General features: G+C 39.5%; 1 protein-coding gene across 1 annotated transcript; it reads left to right on the top strand.

Annotated features, from left to right (window-relative positions):
- The first annotated feature begins 614 nt into the window (after positions 1-614).
- Positions 615-13,550, top strand: gucy1b1 (guanylate cyclase 1 soluble subunit beta 1). Its single transcript, XM_034203102.1, has 13 exons — positions 615-748; positions 1,070-1,143; positions 3,156-3,256; positions 3,373-3,491; positions 4,009-4,206; positions 5,308-5,538; positions 5,751-5,867; positions 6,530-6,663; positions 7,662-7,859; positions 9,218-9,455; positions 10,175-10,315; positions 11,682-11,836; positions 12,170-13,550. Exons 1-13 carry the CDS (start codon positions 746-748, stop codon positions 12,312-12,314), a joined length of 1,854 nt encoding a protein of 617 aa, XP_034058993.1. The 5' UTR covers positions 615-745; the 3' UTR covers positions 12,315-13,550.
- The last annotated feature ends 10,461 nt before the right edge of the window (positions 13,551-24,011 follow it).

Below are 24,011 nucleotides of genomic sequence, written 5' to 3'. Positions count from 1 at the left end.
TTTTGACATTTTACAACATTGAATTGTTCTTTAGATGTTCAATCATCAACAATGGTGAATTAATAATGAAGTTTTCTAATATATATAATATTCCCTTCTGAAAGGAGTTATTTTAAAATAAGTACATGTCACTGACATGTGTATGTAAATACAGTATGTGGAATTGACTTTTGTTACTTCAGCTGTAATACATCTTTTTGCAACTAGCATTATTATTATCACTTAGAAGTGCATTTTAGTGATAATACATGCTAATGACCAAACATATATGTTTGCATTTTTCACTACATTTTCAATAAAGGACTCTTTTATTGTAGAAAAACTAAAGGAGCAGCATTTGTTATATAAAGTAAAGTACATTTTTCAAATGTTGATAAGATATACATCATATATGTTTTTAAAGATATCTATCTATGTTTTGTTTTTGCTACAGTTGGCAGATATTATTAGTTGTAAAGTTCATAGCGTAACACATGATGTTCAATATCAGAAACGATTTAGCTGCCTGCGGTGATTTCAGATTCACTAGCATCAATTGGACAACTAAACTGCATTCTCATTGGTCAGGGGGTTTACGTAATCTCGGCTCTGATCTGCTATTGGACAGATTCGCTGTCTGTTACCAGCTGAGGGAAAAAAGGAGAATGGGCGCAGAGACACTCAGCATCTGTACCAAACGATGAATGTTGAGTCACATTCAACGGATTTTGCTTAAAAATAAGGGAGAAGAACAGCTACTGTCATCATGGTATGTTTACTAGGATTTTGTATTATGTATTATTGCTGGTAATATAATGTGTTCGTCGCTCGACGTGGTGTATTTGCGTTAGACATTTCCTGATAGAGACCGTAGCAGTCATAGCCTACAATAATTGTCTTGATATACTGAACTGTATTAGGATTATAATTGAACAGAATATGCATGCACATATATTTTTGTTTAAGTATAGATTTAGGATGTAATATATTGTGTAAACACATGCATATATATTTCTAGTAAAGTTACCATTAAATAATATCCACGTTGCTCGTAGATTTTCCATAATTGATTGTATTTATACATTTACAGTATGGTTTTGTGAATCACGCCTTGGAGCTCCTCGTTTTGAGGAATTACGGCCCGGAAGTATGGGAAGACATCAAGTGAGTCTCTGGAGTGTGTGTTTACTATTCGGCCCTGTTGGTATCATAGGTTACACTGTGGCCAAGCAGACCAACAGGGACACACAGGGCTACTGACAGCACTCTGACTCACTGTAATGATTAACATCCATCCTGCAGGCTCACTGACACTCCGATAAAGTTAGCAAACATCACATATTCTGACCCATAAAAACTCTAATTTTAGTCAGGAGCTTAAAAAAAAGTATAGACATGTAATTATGACCACAACCGAAATGTTTGATAGTGAATAAAAGTGTTACCAAAAAAATAGACAAGTAGGCTATTCATTTGAAAGTACACATAATGCCTGCCATTATTCCTTGTGGGTGCTATATTATATTATAATATATCATTTACAAATATATTAATTTTTTTATACAATTTTATATGTGTAGCTGGTTGATGTTAAAACTCATCTGTTGGGCTTTATTTACTTATTTTTGTGTTGGTACACTGAAAAACAATGTATCATATTTAAAAAATGTGTGAAAAAAACTGCTAAGTAGTAACTCAATCTGTCAAATAAATGCAGTGGAGTACCGTTTGAAGTACAAAGCAAAATAGAAGCACTCCAGTAAAGTACAAGTACCTCGTAACAGGACCGTAGACAGGGTTTTATAAATATTGAGGTCATGTGTCAGAAACCTGCAATTCCCCAAAAAAAGTTCCCCAGTTCGTTTAAATGTATAGTATTTCTTTATAAATTTGAAACGTTTTGATAAAATAACTTTTATTCCCCAAAATGACCCTCCAAAAAGATTAACTTTTAAACTTTGAATAAAAACTTCACAGGTTTTGAAGACCTTTATCAACATGTTTAATAGGTTAAATCTTAAGTATGAACATTTTTAAATCACTATATTAGGAGACACAGGACAGGGACTGCCAGGAATACGATTCTGGTGGGAAAAAGATGGATCCTATATTTCTTTCTTTATTTGTCAGACTACAAGTATATAAACAATATCCCCAGATGCAGAATGTGAACTCCATCCAAGTTGCAAAAAACCCAAATTCCCAGAAGAAATACAGAGGGTATGACCTCAATGGTAGCTCTGTTCCTACTTCAAAGCTTAACTTCAGTTAAATATTTAATTGAATCTAACAATATACTGAACTTTCCAACATTCCTAGGCTATTAACTGCATTCTGCAAACCTTTTGTATAATATAGGAATTATATGGTACACCCCATTACGACATTTAGACGTACCGTAGGATGAATGTCTTCCACTATAATAGTAACATGTCATTTTTCAGCTTGTTGAAATGTTTGGTTATAAGTGCCCCAGATGTGACCCTGCCTAAAAAAAAGAAGTATTACAAAAAACATCACAAAAAACAGCAGCAGCTGTCTTGTGTAAATGTTTTTAAAGTGGTCCTTCTTTAGCCATCCAAAAAACACTTGATCTGTGCTGCATCTTGTGTTATCTTTGCAAATGTTACTCATAGTTGTTTTACACACAATGTATCATTGTTGGTCTGTTTTCAGACCTTTGATGAGCTGGATCATTTAAAAATAAAATCTTATTTTCTTTTGTTCAGCTTTCAAGGCTTGGTATGTGTGTTCAGCTGTTACACATCCTGATAACATGGTGGCGGCTGCTCAGGCCTGTAAATCACTTTTGTTTTCTCAGTTAAACAGTACTAATCAGAACATCATTAAGTGTTCGGACAATATTGTAGAAAGTAGGTTGTAAGATGTATAAATAGCAGATGCTCTCTGCGCTCTGATCAGCGTTATATCAAAACCTGAAAATCTGCACTTGTTAAAAAGTGTAGCTTTAGGACCACTTCAAAGCTATATGGAAACTTTTTTTATTACTGTAATACAAATCAAGAATACTCCTACTGTCGGCCACACACGAGACTAATACGTCCCGTAAAAATACTGTAACAATTAAACCTCTTTTGAAAAGGCAAATGCATGAGTTCAAGGTTTGTTTCTGCTTAGATATTTGCTAATGACTGAATGCTTGATTTTGTTTTAAGGAGAGAGGCTCAGCTTGATATCGAGGGTCAGTTCCTCGTTAGAATCATTTACGAAGACGGCAAAACATACGATCTTGTTGCTGCTGCAAGTAAAGTTCTCAGTAAGTGACAGCACGGTTGTTTAGTATAAAAAACACTATATATGTGGGTTATTATAACACAATCAAAAATGTGTATTGTTTTCCGGGATACTGATGAAATCCTTTATGTATTTCAGAGATCGATGCAGGAGACATCTTGCAGATGTTTGGAAAGATGTTTTTCGAATTTTGCCAAGAGTCAGGATACGACACCATCTTGCGAGTGTTGGGATCCAATGTTCGTGAATTCCTGCAGGTAAGCTGTCTCTTTGCATGTAGAAAAAGTGGATACTACTAACCTAATGGTTTGTAAATATGCAATCTTGAAAGGGCACTTCACTGATTTTAGACATGGGAGTCTGTTTACATATCTCTAAGAGTGCTGCTCAGCCAAAATGGAGAAAATAACCCTTGACGATGTCCTTGGGGTCATCTGGGTTTAGCTGTGAGAATTTTCTCACATAAAGCTAGTGTTTATAACTTGGGATGAAGAACTTGAAAGACGTACAAAATCGACCAGGAAATAAGGGTCAAATTAAAGATGCTGTTGTGGTGCATTATGGGAATTTAAGGCTCTAGCTTTTTCACCATTACTCAGGACGAAAGTCTCGATGTCTCAACCTCTCCCGCTTCATTTTCAACATTCATTTTCAAGTCCTATATTTCTTTAATATTTCATGTTTAATGTACCGCCTCATCATCTAACTTATTATATCCCAGCCAGGCTTTAATTAACTTTGATTGAATGTTGCATAATTCATCTATATTTTCAGAATTTGGACGCTCTACATGACCACCTGGGTACCATTTATCCTGGTATGAGGGCTCCCTCGTTCCGCTGCACCGACGCAGAGAAGGGGAACAATTTGATTCTTCACTACTACTCCGAGAGAGAAGGCCTGCAAGACATTGTGATTGGCATCATTAAAACTGTCGCTCAACAGATCCATGGGACAGAGATAGAGATGAAGGTGTGCTTGGCTGTTTTTATTCTCTTTTGTTTGTGCAGCACTAATGAATCACTTTACTAATGACTGAGGACGGCTTGATGTGTTTCCTTTTTCCTCTGTTCATTTATGGTTTAACATTTATTGAAGCCTTTTAGTCTCTGTAATGCATTATGTCAGAATGTGTGTTTGTGTCTCAGAGTGTAATTGAAGAGGTTATAATGTAAGGATTAAATAACAGAAACTTCCAAAACACCAAAACAGGAACGCTGCTGCGCTGTGGCAACTGCGCAGAGAGGTTTTGGCTAATGTCTGTGAGTCAGAGGATATTTTTAGATCTAAGTTATAGAGTCTTTCAGGGTGTTTGTTTCTTTCTCAGTTTTATTTGTACACTGTCAAACTGTGGATGAGTTTATAATGTCTATTTACTCCACGTTTATTAGACAATACATCCTGGGCAGAGGTACATATTTCTGATCTCAGCTCATTTTCTCGACCATGCTAATCAGATTTTGTGAAACTCAATATCGTAAACTGTCATTGGTATTTTTTATTTGTTTTTTAATGTGGAGGCCACAAATCACAGCCTGTAATCTGTACCAATAACTGCAGCATGTTATCATCCTTAAACACCCTCTGAACTTTGACTGGAGATTTCTCCTTGTTTCATAAGTGAGTGACATTTTATCCCAAACCTAATCATATGGTTCAGGCAGGATCATATTTTTCAGCAATTGTGTGTGTAATGAAAGAACACAAAATGGCAGACGCTCCAAATGTGACACCCAATTTCTGTAAATATTAGCCACTGTTGCTGTGGCAACAGGGTGCAGAGACAGCAGCTTGACGTCATCAGGCCTTATGCCCATAAACCCACTGAATAATGTCACTTTACAATGTCTTCATTCTATAATCATAGACTTTAGGTCATGACATCATGAATGGTATAGTATAAGTGGCACTTATATTGCAGTGGTGAAATATTGAATTGAAAACATGTAATGTCTGAAACCATATGCAACAATATAGGCATGTTTAATTTGTAGGCAATTTTAACTTGAATATGCCAGTTTTTGCAACAATAACATCTATATTCAATCTATATTTGAACTACATCTTATGCAGATGATCCAACCGAAAAGTGCAGAGTGTGACCACATCAAGTTTCTGATCGAGGAGAAGGACTCGGAGGAGGAGGCTTTATACGAGGACCTGGACGGCTTTGAGGAGAACGGCACACAGGAAACGCGGATCAGCCCGTACACGTTCTGCAAATCCTTCCCCTTCCACCTGATGTTTGACAGAGACCTGATGCTCACACAGTGTGGGAACGCCATCTATCGAGTCCTGCCTCAGGTGTGGATTCACATCCAATAATGTTAAAGTCTGTTTCACTCGCAGCAAACACTGTGTCCTCATGTCAGCACCTGATTATGTTTTATATTTACATGAATTACTCTCTGTCTTAGGTCAGGATTCCCAGCCTGAAGTATTCATTTATTTTATGGATGAAGCAATAACTTCTAATCTCATGTAACTAATTATGCATATTTCATTTTATTCCCCAGCTCCAGCCCGGCACCTGTATCCTCCCTTCAGTTTTTTCTTTGGTCCGTCCTCACATTGACTTCAGCTTCCATGGCATCCTTTCCCACATCAACACCGTCTTCGTTCTGCGAAGCAAGGTACATATACCACATAATTACGTTCTTTGTCACAGTGTTCTTTTGATCAATCACATCAATACATCTTATTATATTAGTTCACATTTTACTCAGAAACAAGCATTAAATCACATCCAAATAAAAATCTAATTACAGTCCAAACTGGGTGAATGACAGAAGGTGTTTATATTACACAACATGAAAATAAAACTGTGCAGCATTTTAAATTGCAGTGTAATGCATCATGGAGCAAAGACTTTTACTCATTACTCAAGCCTGCAAGGTAGATATTTTTGGTAACGTTGAGAAATGTGAAGCCAAATGTTTTGAGTAGCACAGAAAACGTATAAAAAATCCTAATTGAAATAAGACAGTTGAAATGTTGGTATTAAAATAATAGTAGAAGATGTACTGTATTGACTGTATTCATTGTGAAAGGACTGCCACTCCTGAGATGCCACTCCTTTAGCTATGATAAGGAGAATTGATAATCTTTCTTCACATACTATACATAAGATCTGAACTAATTCTGTCCAATGGAGGGAGATGCATGTGACACTTCGGGCAAAAAGCCCCATACAGATTTAGAAATAAAGAGTGAGCTGAACTGGTGCCCGGTTTTGAAGCAGATTTAGAGGAGAACACATAATGCAATATTCATAAGTGTGACGTAATCCTGACAGGAGGGCCTGCTGAATGTAGAGACTGTGGAGAACGAGGACGAGCTGACGGGGGTGGAGATCAGCTGTCTGAGATTGAAAGGACAGATGATTTACTTGCCAGAGGCGGAGAACATCCTTTTTCTTTGCTCACCCAGGTAAATCCTGTCTGCCCTGAAAGGAGCACAGACTACACACACCACTGAATGGGAACACTAACATTTTCGCAAAGATGAAAGTCCTGGTATTTAATTTTTCAATGCCGTAAATGTATTTGAAAGAATACCATTACTGTTCTATGCCTATTGAGAAAAATCCAACTATATAAACCAGAATTAAGTAACTATTTAAAAAATGAGCTGGAGGGTAATTTTTTTATCTCAAAATATAAAAAAGTGGCTCACAAAGAAATGATGAAGTGGGAATCGAAAAATTGGGGTAAATAGTACATTCGTGAAGACACATTTTGAGATACAGTTTGATATGCGATAAGAAGTATTTAGGGCAGCAGAGCAGTTTATATAGAATGTATTCAAAATGAAATTACTGTGCAGATGTTAATGATGTTTGTGTTTTCAAAATGGTATTTCATGGTATTTTATTGAGCTTAATTTTACTTCCAAGTGTTCTTAAACCAGCCATGTTTAGGTGCATGGTCAGAAAAAATATATATCTGTGTGCTGGTTATTAAATGGGTTCCTCTGTTGTGACCTCCATTAGCCTCTGTGGCGCCTGTCTAACCAATCAGACATTTCCAGTTTTATATTGGACGCAGGAGAGCAGGGTTCAATATATCTTGCCCTCACAGATCGAAGATACTTTGCAGAGAAGGTTGCTCCGGGGTTAGGACGAAAAAGGGGCCGAAACATAAAAGCGTTCCTCCTTACCTGACTAGATAAGACTCATACAACACTGACCTTACTATTAACAACAGGGACATGTATCAGGAGACAGGAGGCTCGTCCCTGAAAGAAGGATAGTTTGAGGCTCATCGTCTGTTTAATTTACCCTGATTGAGTAGGTGAGCCAGGATCAGAAAAAGGTCTGCAGTTTTGCTTCTGCCCACAGATAGAAATAAGACCTTTTATTGCATTTAGTTTTAAAAATAACACGGGCATATTATACCACTGTTTTCTCCTTTCCTTCTTTTCTCTAGTGTCATGAACCTGGATGATCTGACCCGAAGGGGGCTTTACCTGAGCGACATCCCGCTGCATGACGCCACGCGTGACCTGGTGCTGCTGGGTGAGCAGTTTCGCGAGGAGTACAAGCTGACCCAGGAGCTGGAGATATTGACAGATCGTCTGCAGCACACCCTCCGGGCCCTGGAGGACGAGAAGAAAAAGACAGACAGGTCAGACTATCATTCTCAGGTGTAAACTACAGCTTTAGGTTTTGGTTAATGAGTTGCCAACTTTAGATTTCTCTCTTTAGAATAACAATAGAGGAACTTTTACACAGTTGTTTTATGTAAATTGTTTCCTCTCATCATATTTCAAGGTATACTGTTAAACCTTATAAACTATGGCATTTCCCTTGTCAGATGGACTTGATCAAGCAAATCATATTTTCTATCTTCTGAAATAGTTTAATTGAAATCCTTTAGAAGACCAAAGACGTAACAACTGATGTTATAAATATTTAATTCATCACTAATTTGTTCATTATGTGGATATCCCTTAAACTTATTTTCATAGCAAAGCAATGTCATTATATTTCAGTTATGAGTCAGCCTCAACACACTGGAATAATAGTGCCGTCATTCTTCACTTATCTTACTTTGTTAGAAAAGTAAGTGGCAAACATTGTTTATGATTCGTTTTTAGAGAGATAAAATAGTAGCCTCTGAACTATTCCCTTTTAAGGAAGATTTTGAGACAAGAAACACAGAAGATACAGCAGGACACTAACAGATGTCACTTCCGTACAGCTATGTTGAGTTTACATGACAGTAGGATGACAGGGGTCAAAATCTATTGTTATACAGAAGTGGATATTTGCCTAAGCTACTTTTCAGGTCCTGTTATGGTGAGCTTAAGAGAGTTGGTTTGGACTCTGGGTTTCAGACTGTCATAGTAATTTGTGGGTGACGGCATTGCTCTTTCATCCCTATATTATTATTCTCACCATTCTCCTGTCTCAAAACGCCTTGGGCCTCCAACATTGATTTAAATTCATGGCTCCTCTCTAAATATTAAAGAGAACAGCTGCTGCACTGGCTTTGCCTTTTATAAGCTTTAAAACACTGTTTTCCGATAATGAAAGCATGCATTTATGCTTTATTTGCTTCTGTTCAGGCATGTACTTTAAGAAAAAAAAGTATACCCTTGTATGTTACATGTAAGAGTGAAAGAAAATGTTAAAGATGAATATGTATAGCTTGGTATATAATATACTCCTATTTCCATGTATAGATTTGTGTGTGCTGACCGTTATTTGTTCTGCATGTGTCATGTGTCCACATATCATGATGCATCATGGAAGGTATTTTGCTTTTAACAGGCAGCCATGATCTAAGCAGTTACCATAGAAACACCACCCTCCCATCTGAGAGCAGCTTGTATAGCGAAATAGCCAAAAGGTGGTGGGTGAGCAAATAAAATGCTGATCCAAAGGATGAACTCGGTCTGGCAGTCCAAGCTTATTCTGCTGCTCTCGTACACCACATCTGCAATTTTGCTCAAAAGAATGATTTCCCTTCTTCCCTTTTAGATTGCTCTATTCTGTCCTTCCACCGTCTGTTGCCAACGAGCTGCGACACAAGCGGCCTGTCCCGGCAAAACGCTACGACAACCTGACCATCCTCTTCAGCGGCATTGTGGGATTCAATGCCTTCTGCAGCAAGCATGCCTCGGCCGAGGGAGCCATCAAGATAGTCAACCTGCTCAACGATGTTTACACACGTTTTGACATCTTGACAGACTCTCGGAACAACCCTTATGTATACAAGGTCGGAAGCAAGAATTTTACCATGACAGTATATCATGCATTTGTGTACATTTCTCTCAGTAAAGGCATACGAAGAGAAGGATCTATGCAGCAGAGAGATAATAATCAGTGTACAAAAAGTCTAAAATGAAGAATTTGTGGGCTTTTAACTGTTCTGTGCTGTTCTTCAACTTAAACGCACCGGTGAAGCACATCGACCACTTGTTGAATAATGTTACGCAATTACGCACAAGAACACAGTAAGAGTATTTATATCAGTTGACATGAGTTTTTCACCATAAGAAGAGTAGCACTAACTTCTAAACAAAGTATAGTTTTACAGAGACACTGCACCATTTTATAGGCCTCATGCAGCAGATTTACACTTGAGGCTTTCAGACAAGAATGCACTTTAAGAAGTCAAACAGACCTCGGCACTTCCAGGGGATCGGCTTCAGGCACTGGGTCACCAAAAGAACTAATATTTACTCTACAAGCAGAAAGGCTAGGTGGTCCTCTGGTTTTAGCAGGGCTTAAAGAGGCCCTGCATGTCTTAAAGCTGATGTAAGTGTGTAAGTGTTTATTTCAGGGTGTTTCGGTTTATTTCTAGCTGTGCAGTGCATTCAAAAAAGAAAACAATCTTTGTAGCACAGTGGGAAAATATGACTTGTCATGAACCAAAGCATAATTGGTTATGATCAAATTAACATAAGGAATGACCAGATGTTTGTCTTTATACAGGTGGAAACAGTGGGCGATAAATACATGACAGTGAGCGGCCTGCCAGAGCCGTGCATACACCATGCCAAGTCCATCTGCCACCTCGCGCTTGATATGTTGGAGATCGCTGGACAAGTCAAAGTGGACGATCAACCAGTTCAGGTGAGATATGATTCTAATGTTTCAGACAGGTTTATGGCTAAATACTTATTGATTTTTGTATAAATAACTGTAAATGTCAATAACTACATATTGTTATGTGTATGTATTGTATGCATGCTAAGCTACTCTGAGCGCACACCAAATCATTTTTATATGGAGTATTTTATATTTCTGTAATAAATAACTATATTATTCTTTAAAAACTGTGATCATTTTGCTGCAATATTCTCACAATAATATTTTTTGATGGTTTGTGTGTGCAAATGGTTGCCAACTACAATATTTCTAATTGTATTGTATTTATTGTCACAATTCTCAATCTTTCTCTTCACACATTTAATGATTTAACCATTTGTTGTTAGCAAAGCATCTGTTGTTTTGGCACAAATACCTTGGGCATTTTTCGAGATTGTTTTACAAATACTGAGTATCAGACCTGACAAACTGCTCACTGGAATTCAAGCGAATTCGAGCAAAACAATTTTCCCTCAAGAATATTTAATTGATTTTAACAAAAATGTATATCTGCATGTTTTGGCGCTGAAGTAATGCTCCTTGAAAAGTTGGATAAAAAACAGTAGACTTTTGTTTAACTGACTGCTGGAGATTGTTATTGTATCAATGACTGTTGAGACTTAGCTTTGGAAAATCATGTCTGGTTAACAAAAGGCTGTTTATTTCGGGATATGGCACTGGCAGCAGAGGAGTGCGGTTTAGCAGCAGAAACAGACTCAAATCATCTCACGATCCTGTGTCTAAAAATACTTTCTCATTTGTCTCAGACGCTCAGCGTGTTCATGCTCTGAAGACAACAGGCACTGAAGTGCAGACAAGTTCAAGTGTAAATATTAGGTTGTGAATTGCCTGGGGCTACTTTTGGAATTGCTTGTTTATTGCAAACCTTAAAGAAAAATATATATCTAATGTTGTGCATGGAAGGATTTCTGGCAAAGTTACCCTTATATTCACCCACCAAATATTGCACCTTTTCAGATGATAGCTTTAATAATTTGTTCCAACAAACTAAGAGAAGCATTAGGCTGAATATTTGCACTGCTTATTTAGCTCCTTTATCCAACATTTCGTTTTTTTTTATTGTTATGAAAGATTTTACACACATAATACACAAATTCTGCATTTTTGTTAATAAATCAGGTGTGTCATGTGCTGCCTTACGTAATGAATTGCCCACAGATAACTTATGATCAGAGCTCTTATCATATAATAAACATTTAAACTTGGTTTTGACAGTATTTGACAGGAAATAATGATATCTTTGTCATATGATTTACTTTGATTAAATTATAACTGACATTGTTATTGGACAGAATGAAGAGTCTCCTTTATCATGGTCTTTTCTGTCCAGATTACTATTGGGATCCACACAGGAGAGGTGGTGACTGGGGTGATCGGCCAGAGGATGCCCAGATTCTGCCTTTTTGGAAACACGGTCAACCTTACAAGTCGTACAGAAACTACTGGTGAAAAGGGAAAAATACATGTCTCAGAATATACCTACAGGTTAGTACAACTGCCTCCTCATTTCATATCAGGGGCCTATTGTCATCTGCTTTTTTATTTGTGTAAAGTCATGATAGGATTGTATCACTAGAGAAACGATGTGGTTCTGAAGGAGCTTTGCAACTTGGTTTGTAAGTATTAAAAAAAAATATATATATATAAAAAAATATAATTGTTAGACTTGGAAGGACAAGCTGGACCAATTAAAACCTAAACCAGTCTGTTTTGGTCAGTCGATTTCATGTTTTTTGCTGACAACATGTTTTCATAGAGTGAAATCCCCCGGACCATAGAGCGCGAGTGATTTGCGATGGTGTTGATGTTTTTCTCCAGGTGTTTGCAGTCTGCTGAGAATGCTGACCCTCAGTTTAATTTGGAGTATCGAGGCCCCATCACCATGAAAGGAAAGAAGGACCCGATGAAGGTGTGGTTTCTGTCCAGGAAGCCCACCAGCACTGAGTCCTCCGCAGATAGTTAGAGCTTAACAATCTAGATTCCACATCAAAACACCACAAGGTCATCTTACAGAAGCTTCAGTTTGGTTCTGTGAAGTCAAAAAGGTCTTAATAAATGGCACATTTTCAGGGCAGGAGTGAGATGGATCAGGTCAAACAGAAAACCTATCTATCCAAACAGATATTTTAAATATGATGAACCTGTACGGCTGCTCCCCCTGCTCGGTTCTGCTTGACCATGAGCTGTCATGTCCTCACTATATTTTTTTAGCACACAATAGTGAAGTGTTTCATGAATAGTAGCCGTTATTGATATTCAAGTTTGATACATTTTTAGATAAAATATTCTCACATTGTTATTGTATATAAAATCACCAAGGGATTTGATAAGAAAAACATTTTTCATCTACCCTAAACATTAGGTTGATCACTTTGTCATATACTGTATTTGTTCTGTGTTAAGAATTGAAAGTATTAATCAGACCAGTTAGCCAATGAGAGTAAAACAATATATAGCTCGATATCATGTTTGTGCCAAAACATTACTGTCATTTTTTGAGCAGTCCTTTTTTCATTGGCTGTGAGAGTTTTACACTGAATTATGTGACACTGGCATCAAAACCATAAAAAGAAAACATTATTGAGATATTATAGCTGTTGTATTTTATAGAGATATATAGATATCACCACTTTCACCAGTTCTTATGCACAAAAAGTGAACATGAGTCATATATTATAGAAATGTATACATCACTGATAATTAAAACCAACAATACAATACATTATTTAATTGTATTGATTGCACCTCTTTACTCTATTTTTGTCTAATTCTATAATATTGAGTAATATTTTCAGTTCTACTAAATGTTGAGATATTCTAAATGATCCTCATATTTATTGTTAACATTGTGTTATGTATTTATTTGACTGTTTTCAAAAAGGACTAACTAAGTAAATATTGTTATAGGTAAAACTACTGTTTGTGCCTCTATACGTTTAACTATGTGCTATACAGTATGTGTTGGATTAATTTCACAGGAGTACATTTACCACATCTTTTTCACCCTATTTTTCCAAAGTTATTCTTATTATTCTTAAACTTTATGTAATGTCCTTGCAAGCAATCCTCTCCAACCATGCAGCTTCCTGTGTACTAAACAGATGCCTCTCGTACTGGATATTTCTGTGATTGTAAGACACAATTGTTTTTAATTAAACAATGTTTCAATAAAAACAATAAAATAATTGTTACTTGCAAACGTTTGTAACAAAAGCTTTGTTTTCAACCTGCTGATTGTGGCTCTTAAAGAATCAAATTAACAGATGGATAGAGAAAGTCATGCATGTTTTTTTAAGTGTTTTAATAAGACATCAGTGATAGTCTTTAATAACAGTGGATTATTTTGTAAAGAGCTCTCCCTGGTGGCCACGAAGAAGATTACCATCCTGAGGATAAATATCTATAAATTGGAAGCCTCCACCTTAACAGTGAATTTCTGAATCCTTGACCTGCAAGAGTCTAAAAACAGGTTTTTAATAGCTAGTTTATTCAACAATATGGTAACCGAATGACTCTCTGACTACTGTTTTTAGTACATTTATGCTGCTGCAACGCAAATATTTCCAAAATTGGGATCAATAAAGTACTATTTTATCTTATCTTATGTACCTTACCCTTTTCTTCCAGAGCACCAGTGTGTGTCAATAAAGCTAGTCTTAAAAGGCTTATATTTAAGCACAGTCCCTATTTGTGGCAACATGGAACCATGAGACTGGTTGAGGTGTACTTTGTAGCAACAGCCGGCTGCAGCCTAACCAATAAAATCCATACAACTAATAATCAAAATCTGAAAAATAACTTGTAAAGTAACTGAATCTTAAAGGTGCACGCACCTTTGGGGTATGTAATTTATTTCAAAAACACTTTTTGTTATATTCCATGGAATGCTCTTAACATCCCGATGGCAATGAATATATTAAATGCTTTGACAATAAAAAAATGTAATCTGTGGAAGCCGTAGCACTGTAAAAAGCACGACCAATCATTTTAGCCGGCCCGGCTAAAATAACTGGATGGCCTACCTGCCTGTCAGCCTTCCATCTGTGCACAAATTTATCTCGTGCCCTCAATGGTCATGTCGTGTTGGAGGAGGGGCTCTGTAAGGAAGTGGCAGATTTTTTCTGGTGGTGTAATTTTCCAAATTCTAGCGCACTCGAGCTGGTTTGTCCAAAATTACCTACCCCACCTTTAATGAAGTGGAGAACAAATTACAATATTTGTCTCCAAAATGTGTTGAAGTTAAAGTATAAAGTAACATAAATGGAAATAACGTGACGTGAAAGTATCTCAATATGATATGCAGAGTTGGAAAAAGTACTCAGATCTTGTACTTAAGTAAAAGTACCAGAGTGAAGTAATATAGGCCTACCCTGTTACAAGTAAAATAAGGTGACCAGATTTTCAAAATTAAAACCGGGGACATTTTGAGTTTTGCGGTCAAAATCTCATTAACATATCCAATTTTCTTCACTGTTAAAGAAAAAAGGGGGACAATTCTGGTTCAATGTAATTCGAACATTTGAACTGTTGGATACAAACAGAAGGACGATAGCTCATGAGACTTCAAAGGTCTTTCATTTTGAAACTGCACATCAGATTGTCCAGATTCTCTCTGAGTGATTAGATGGGGTGTCCTGCTATCACCCTGAAGTGAAATAAGTATTTGATACTGGATAATCTTTGTTTTATTCTTATCTAAAAATAGAGGGACGATAGCCCATCTGAGATTTCAAAAGTATTTGATTTTGAAACTCTACATCAGATTGTCCTGATTTTCTCTAATTGACTAGATGGGGTGTCCTGCGATCACCCTGAAGTGAAATACGTATTTGATTGACTTCGAATGACTCTTTGATTATGGACAGTTTCCATTAAATAATAATCAATATATAGATGGACAATAGATCTAATTTGAGATTTTAAACAGCATACATTTGAAATTGTGCTTCAGAAAGTAATGTTATTGTAGGAGTGTTGTGTGATGGTGTCAACATCAATTGAAATGAATCACCCAGTGGAAATGTCAGATATGTCTTCATTAACTGTATCCTTACATTTTACATTCACTCAGTTATAATGTGGTAGTTATACGTAGTTTGTTTTAAATTATTATTGATCACATTATACATATTTCTTAATTTAAGCTCCAGTATATATTACATTACATTAGGCCTACATTGCATTTAGCTGACGCTTTTATCCAAAGCGACTTACAATACGTACATTCGACCAGGAAGACACCTTGAAGAAAACAGAATTATATAAGTACATCAGGTTTCATAGAGCCAAACATTTCAAGTGCTACTCAACTGGCTATAGATAAGCCAGTCCTTTATTAGTATATAAGTGCTCTGTTAGCAGTTATTTGTTAGTAATTCTATCGCTCGAGGTGGAGTCGAAATAGATGAGTTTTCAGTCTGCGCCGGAAGATGTACAGGCTTTCTGCTGTCCTGATCTACCTGACATCCGGTTTCACTATGAGTGGTCGCATTTTCGAGAGCTCCCGCTTTGGCGGTTATTCCTCACGATTTTTTACATATTTCATCCTCCTGACAATATGGATTATGGACTCCTACCTCAACTCATCAATAAGACAACATCACTTAGAGAAGGAGAGTAATGAAAGCGGGTATAAAATGAACCACAATGACTTTTACCTTCTCAACGGCTGGGAAAGGAAACACCTCGCTTTTGGAAGTGCAAGCATTCATGCATTATTAACTGCAAATCCGACGCGAAAGTACTTACCCCCGTCAGGCAAACTAGACCGAAGAAGTATGATCGTCTTGGTCTTATTGTTAGCGGGAGACATCCATCTGAATCCGGGCCCGGTGCAGACAAGAAGCCAGTCCTGCAGGCTCGAGCAGCTAGCATCTCAATTAGCATCAGAACTAGCATCTCTTCCGCTGCAACATCAACTACGCGACGACAACAGAGACCGTGGAGACAGCGGAGACCAAGGAATAAACGGAGACTTCGAGATTCCCCCGGGGACGCCTCGGCAGACAGACACGCATGAGGCAGCGACGAGAGGAAGAGAACCGAGATCCGAGGGAACAAATATCCGCCATGTTGTTAGCCACCCTGCTAGCATATCAACGGCTAAAGCTACAACGGAGCCTCCCTCCCACCCAGTGCTGGAATTGGGCCGGTACTCACCGGTACGCAGTACCGGCACTTCTGGTTCTGACCAGTGCTTGAATTGGAATGAAAAAGGTGCCAGTACTCTAAAATCAGCAACTTTTTCAAGTCAATTTTATATATACAGCCCACAAACAAGAATTTGGCTACTATAATGCTGGTGGGTTTGTCTCTTTACTACTGTATATTTTAGAAAGGTTCACTGTACTTAACATTTTTTATGATAGGCAGCGGATATGGCTAAAGCTCAGTAAGGTCAATATTAACTGAAAATATAACAATCAAAGTCTAGATCTTCTGCTGAAGACACATGAAGCAGAGACCTTTCAGATGAGAGCCCCTCTGGTGGTGTTCAACATTAATGACAAGGAAACAAAGCTCTGGTCAGAAGCCTTTTTTATAAAAAGCTTTAACAAAATTAAGTATTTCTGTACATTTTTAATGCAATCTAACTTTCCAACTCAGAAAACGAAAAACGAAAAAGTGCCAAAAGTCTTCTCACATGGCTGAGCTGCTTTGCAATATACTTCACCACTGAAGAATACAAATATGTATAAAGTAAACTATGATGCAATCTAACTTTCCAACTCAGAAAAATGATAAAGAGCATGAACAAAGAACATGTAAAAACAAATGCAAAATGTGCACAATCTAAAATGAGAAACTGTAACTGCAAGTAACAAAGTCTGAGCCATGGTAAAGAGTTACATTGAACACCAAGCTGATCAGATAACTCCCTGGTTGGTCTGAAGTCCTTCTATCTCCAGGATCTGTACAAATCGGCACATTATGCCAAAAGTCTTCTCACTGGGTGAGCTGCTTTGCAATATACTTCACATTGTTAGAAAAGGCTCCAGAAGGCCTTGGGGACATCAGTATCAGGGGCTGGAGCTGGACAGGCTCTTTCATCAGCACTTCTCCTTCCCTTTGCCAGCCAGGACCTCACATACTGTTCCGGATTGAACTGTCCTAGTGATGGTCCATTACATTTAATGAAAACCAGGCTGGACAGTCGGCTGACAGAGAGAGCATTCCTTTTTGCAGTAAGGATATCGTTCATGCAGCTGAATGCCCGCTCACACTCACTAGTGGAGACAGCGATGGTTCGGACTGCTTTCAGTAGAGGCTCCATGGCAGCAGGTGTACGGGATGCCCTGGTTTCCTTGTATTCGCGAAAGCCCTGAACAGTCTCTCTTCTGTCCACTTTCAGCACTTCGCACAAACGTAGCACCTCTACGTCCCCATACTGTACGTCTAACTCCTCTTCAGGCCAACTTCCAGGATGGATAACTTTCATGTCCTGGATTAGCTGATTGTCCCGGGCCTCCCGGCCATGTAATGGGATTTATCTTGTGCTGACATGAGAGGAGGTTGTGGAAGTCATTCTGTGTCTCAGATTCTCTACCATACTGCGGAAAAACTGACCTGCATGAATCTGTACAAGCCTGCCATTCTCACGCAGGGCAACACCCTTGAAGGACTTCTCAGCTAGAGCTGTATGAACTGTAGTCATGTGTGGGCCAGGCATGGTGACCATGGATTCAAAAACTCGTATTTCTCGAGTTAAGAGCCTATCTGCTGTAGGCAGTGTCATCTCTCTTTTTTGGAGTTGCCGAGAGAGGTCGCTGAGCTCTGTGAGCGGATCGTACATCAGTCCCAGATTGCTGACAAACGTTGCAGATGTGAGCACATCATCCAGGCCCTTGTACTTTGCTCTGTCTCTGGAATCCCTGCTCGTGTCGTTTGCAGCATTTGTGAAGTGATCATGAAGCACTCTGTAGTTTTCCCAGACTGCTCTGACGCTCCTTTCACTTGAAGCCACCCAGCGGATGGACAAAACACGCCCTATCACCAGGAGACGCTGTCCGACTGCTTGCGCACACTGCGCTAACTGCCTCTGATTTTTGGGGGAGGCATGGAACAAGGAATAGAGTTTGTCAAAAAAGATCTGGAAATGATTGAGCCCTGAGACCTCCTTGACCACATCCCCAACTGCCAGCTCTAGACGATGATTGGAGCAGTGCCACACAAACAGGCTTGGGAATTTACTACACAACTGGGTAGCAACGCCTGTTCTCTTCCCTAGCATGACTGAAGCCCCATCACATGCAAAAGAAACGAAACACTGACCTAAAAAGTCCTCGTTAAAATCTCTTCCAAGACACTCCATTAACGCCTTTGTGATGTCATCAGCCGTTGTTCCATCCAACTCGATCAGCTCCCAAAAAAACGTTTCGGGCTCAGAATCAGCTAATGCTGAGCGTAGACACACAACAAGCACAGTTTTACCACTAATAGTGGTAGATTCATCGACCAAAACACAGAGTTTTCTTTGGTTTTCTGTAATGTCTTTTGCCATTTTTTTCTTCAGCTCATGAGCTATGTGGTCGATGATTTCGCCACAGGTTTTATTGGAGTGCAAAACCCTGCCCACGTTCAGCCCATTCAGTTTCTGTACATTCAAATCAATTGGCATGTCTGTGAATGGCCGGCTATGTTTGCCAATTTTATATGCCGTTCGAAAAACTCTGATAGTGGTGTCTAATTCAGATGTATGCATAGACTGCACTTGATGTTGAATAGTTTCACGTGAAGCAGATGTAAGGATGTCAGCAGCTTTTACATGGGCTTGTGATTCTTTATGTTCTTTGATTTTTTTTTTTCTCAGGCTAGCTTGTTGTTTGCCCTTGTCAACACCGAAATGAGACACTGCACACTCACCCCATTTAGTTGACAGTTTCAGTCCTTGTCCAGTGTGTATTCCCAAAGATTTGACATCTCTGCATATCCGACATCCTAGCTTCTTATCTTTAAGAAGGAGCCATGCATTGGTCTTGCAAACATATTGCACCTGGTCCGTTGTCCAGCAGTCAGGTGCATCGCTTTGCCCGGTGTTGGTGGTGGCAGTTGCGCCAGCAGCAGCTAACGTTAGAGGCTCTGGAGGAGGCGGCGGAGCTAGTGCTAATGCACTAGAACTTGGAGCAGGAGGATCAACCAAAGAAAGCTCCCCATCAGACACAATTTCCAACACAGGCACAGCATTCTCTGTATTTGAAGTTTCTTCCGGCAACAACCGCTGTCTTTTTGCACTTGTATTAATCCACGCTAACATTTTAGAAATGCTAATTTGTGACGTGACTTGCTTTCCTTCTCTCGGGGGCGTGCCTGCTCTTTTCTATCACTCTACATAGCCACCCACTGGGTGGGAGTTGCACTGCATAAACACAACACACGTGCATCTAGGTATGTAAATTGTAAAGCATTAAAACATGGTTTTACTAACAGTTTTCAGTATGTTGTTACTTCGGCATTATTATTATTATTATTATTATTATTTTGAAACGTGTATTACTATTAAACCCACAGGAGCAAGTTCAGGTGAAGTGTCTTGCCCAAGGACACACCGGCTTTACAGACGCAGCAGCGGCATTATTATTATTATTATTATTTTGAAACGTGTATTACTATTAAATCACGGTCAAATAGGTTAATTTTGACATAGTCGTTTCCACCACAGTATTTACATGGAGAAGATAAGCCCCGCCCCCTCTCCAGCACGTTCTGTTTGAATGACAGGAGTAAACAGCTGACAGCATGCCGGTACTGAGCAAGAAGTGCCGGTACTCCATGGGTCAGAACCAGTGCTGGAATTGGGCCGGTACTCACCGGTACGCAGTACCGGCACTTCTGGTTCTGACCCATGGAGTACCGGCACTTCTTGCTCAGTACCGGCATGCTGGCGGTACTCCGGTACTCATGCACCGTGCCAGTACTCAACACTCTCCCGCCGTTCTTATTATACATCCATATATATATATACAGCCGCCCGGTACTCAGTAGATGCGTCATGAGGTGCCGAACGGACATTCTCATCGCTCTAACCGCTGGAGTTTCACAGCGGCTGTCAGCTGTTTACTCCTGTCATTCAAACAGAACGTGCTGGAGAGGGGGCGGGGCTTATCTTCTCCATGTAAATACTGTGGTGGAAACGACTATGTCAAAATTAACCTATTTGACCGTGATTTAATAGTAATACACGTTTCAAAATAATAATAATAATAATGCCGCTGCTGCGTCTGTAAAGCCGGTGTGTCCTTGGGCAAGACACTTCACCTGAACTTGCTCCTGTGGGTATTGTCCACAGTATCTGACCATTGCATGTATCATATATGTGTAATGTGTGTATATGTAAAGCGCTTTGAGTCATTGATAAAGCGCTATAATAAATGTAAGGAATTATTATTATTATTAACAACATACTGAAAACTGTTAGTAAAACCATGTTTTAATGCTTTACAATTTACATACCTAGATGCACGTGTGTTGTGTTTATGCAGTGCAACTCCCACCCAGTGGGTGGCTATGTAGAGTGATAGAAAAGAGCAGGCACGCCCCCGAGAGAAGGAAAGCAAGTCACGTCACAAATTAGCATTTCTAAAATGTTAGCGTGGATTAATACAAGTGCAAAAAGACAGCGGTTGTCGCCGGAAGAAACTTCAAATACAGAGAATGCTGTGCCTGTGTTGGAAATTGTGTCTGATGGGGAGCTTTCTTTGGTTGATCCTCCTGCTCCAAGTTCTAGTGCATTAGCATTAGCACTAGCTCCGCCGCCTCCTCCAGAGCCTCTAACGTTAGCTGCTGCTGGCGCAACTGCCACCACCAACACCGGGCAAAGCGATGCACCTGACTGCTGGACAACGGACCAGGTGCAATATGTTTGCAAGACCAATGCATGGCTCCTTCTTAAAGATAAGAAGCTAGGATGTCGGATATGCAGAGATGTCAAATCTTTGGGAATACACACTGGACAAGGACTGAAACTGTCAACTAAATGGGGTGAGTGTGCAGTGTCTCATTTCGGTGTTGACAAGGGCAAACAACAAGCTAGCCTGAGAAAAAAAAAATCAAAGAACATAAAGAATCACAAGCCCATGTAAAAGCTGCTGACATCCTTACATCTGCTTCACGTGAAACTATTCAACATCAAGTGCAGTCTATGCATACATCTGAATTAGACACCACTATCAGAGTTTTTCGAACGGCATATAAAATTGGCAAACATAGCCGGCCATTCACAGACATGCCAATTGATTTGAATGTACAGAAACTGAATGGGCTGAACGTGGGCAGGGTTTTGCACTCCAATAAAACCTGTGGCGAAATCATCGACCACATAGCTCATGAGCTGAAGAAAAAAATGGCAAAAGACATTACAGAAAACCAAAGAAAACTCTGTGTTTTGGTCGATGAATCTACCACTATTAGTGGTAAAACTGTGCTTGTTGTGTGTCTACGCTCAGCATTAGCTGATTCTGAGCCCGAAACGTTTTTTTGGGAGCTGATCGAGTTGGATGGAACAACGGCTGATGACATCACAAAGGCGTTAATGGAGTGTCTTGGAAGAGATTTTAACGAGGACTTTTTAGGTCAGTGTTTCGTTTCTTTTGCATGTGATGGGGCTTCAGTCATGCTAGGGAAGAGAACAGGCGTTGCTACCCAGTTGTGTAGTAAATTCCCAAGCCTGTTTGTGTGGCACTGCTCCAATCATCGTCTAGAGCTGGCAGTTGGGGATGTGGTCAAGGAGGTCTCAGGGCTCAATCATTTCCAGATCTTTTTTGACAAACTCTATTCCTTGTTCCATGCCTCCCCCAAAAATCAGAGGCAGTTAGCGCAGTGTGCGCAAGCAGTCGGACAGCGTCTCCTGGTGATAGGGCGTGTTTTGTCCATCCGCTGGGTGGCTTCAAGTGAAAGGAGCGTCAGAGCAGTCTGGGAAAACTACAGAGTGCTTCATGATCACTTCACAAATGCTGCAAACGACACGAGCAGGGATTCCAGAGACAGAGCAAAGTACAAGGGCCTGGATGATGTGCTCACATCTGCAACGTTTGTCAGCAATCTGGGACTGATGTACGATGCGCTCACAGAGCTCAGCGACCTCTCTCGGCAACTCCAAAAAAGAGAGATGACACTGCCTACAGCAGATAGGCTCTTAACTCGAGAAATACGAGTTTTTGAATCCATGGTCACCATGCCTGGCCCACACATGACTACAGTTCATACAGCTCTAGCTGAGAAGTCCTTCAAGGGTGTTGCCCTGCGTGAGAATGGCAGGCTTGTACAGATTCATGCAGGTCAGTTTTTCCGCAGTATGGTAGAGAATCTGAGACACAGAATGACTTCCACAACCTCCTCTCATGTCAGCACAAGATAAATCCCATTACATGGCCGGGAGGCCCGGGACAATCAGCTAATCCAGGACATGAAAGTTATCCATCCTGGAAGTTGGCCTGAAGAGGAGTTAGACGTACAGTATGGGGACGTAGAGGTGCTACGTTTGTGCGAAGTGCTGAAAGTGGACAGAAGAGAGACTGTTCAGGGCTTTCGCGAATACAAGGAAACCAGGGCATCCCGTACACCTGCTGCCATGGAGCCTCTACTGAAAGCAGTCCGAACCATCGCTGTCTCCACTAGTGAGTGTGAGCGGGCATTCAGCTGCATGAACGATATCCTTACTGCAAAAAGGAATGCTCTCTCTGTCAGCCGACTGTCCAGCCTGGTTTTCATTAAATGTAATGGACCATCACTAGGACAGTTCAATCCGGAACAGTATGTGAGGTCCTGGCTGGCAAAGGGAAGGAGAAGTGCTGATGAAAGAGCCTGTCCAGCTCCAGCCCCTGATACTGATGTCCCCAAGGCCTTCTGGAGCCTTTTCTAACAATGTGAAGTATATTGCAAAGCAGCTCACCCAGTGAGAAGACTTTTGGCATAATGTGCCGATTTGTACAGATCCTGGAGATAGAAGGACTTCAGACCAACCAGGGAGTTATCTGATCAGCTTGGTGTTCAATGTAACTCTTTACCATGGCTCAGACTTTGTTACTTGCAGTTACAGTTTCTCATTTTAGATTGTGCACATTTTGCATTTGTTTTTACATGTTCTTTGTTCATGCTCTTTATCATTTTTCTGAGTTGGAAAGTTAGATTGCATCATAGTTTACTTTATACATATTTGTATTCTTCAGTGGTGAAGTATATTGCAAAGCAGCTCAGCCATGTGAGAAGACTTTTGGCACTTTTTCGTTTTTCGTTTTCTGAGTTGGAAAGTTAGATTGCATTAAAAATGTACAGAAATACTTAATTTTGTTAAAGCTTTTTTATAAAAAGGCTTCTGACCAGAGCTTTGTTTCCTTGTCATTAATGTTGAACACCACCAGAGGGGCTCTCATCTGAAAGGTCTCTGCTTCATGTGTCTTCAGCAGAAGATCTAGACTTTGATTGTTATATTTTCAGTTAATATTGACCTTACTGAGCTTTAGCCATATCCGCTGCCTATCATAAAAAATGTTAAGTACAGTGAACCTTTCTAAAATATACAGTAGTAAAGAGACAAACCCACCAGCATTATAGTAGCCAAATTCTTGTTTGTGGGCTGTATATATAAAATTGACTTGAAAAAGTTGCTGATTTTAGAGTACTGGCACCTTTTTCATTCCAATTCAAGCACTGCTCCCACCACCAC

This window comes from Gymnodraco acuticeps, unplaced genomic scaffold, assembly GCF_902827175.1.
Source record: "Gymnodraco acuticeps unplaced genomic scaffold, fGymAcu1.1, whole genome shotgun sequence".
In the NCBI taxonomy this organism is placed as follows: Eukaryota; Metazoa; Chordata; class Actinopteri; order Perciformes; family Bathydraconidae; genus Gymnodraco; species Gymnodraco acuticeps.
The sequence above is the reverse complement of the archived record's forward strand: the minus strand, read 5'-3'. Positions and strand labels throughout refer to the sequence as shown.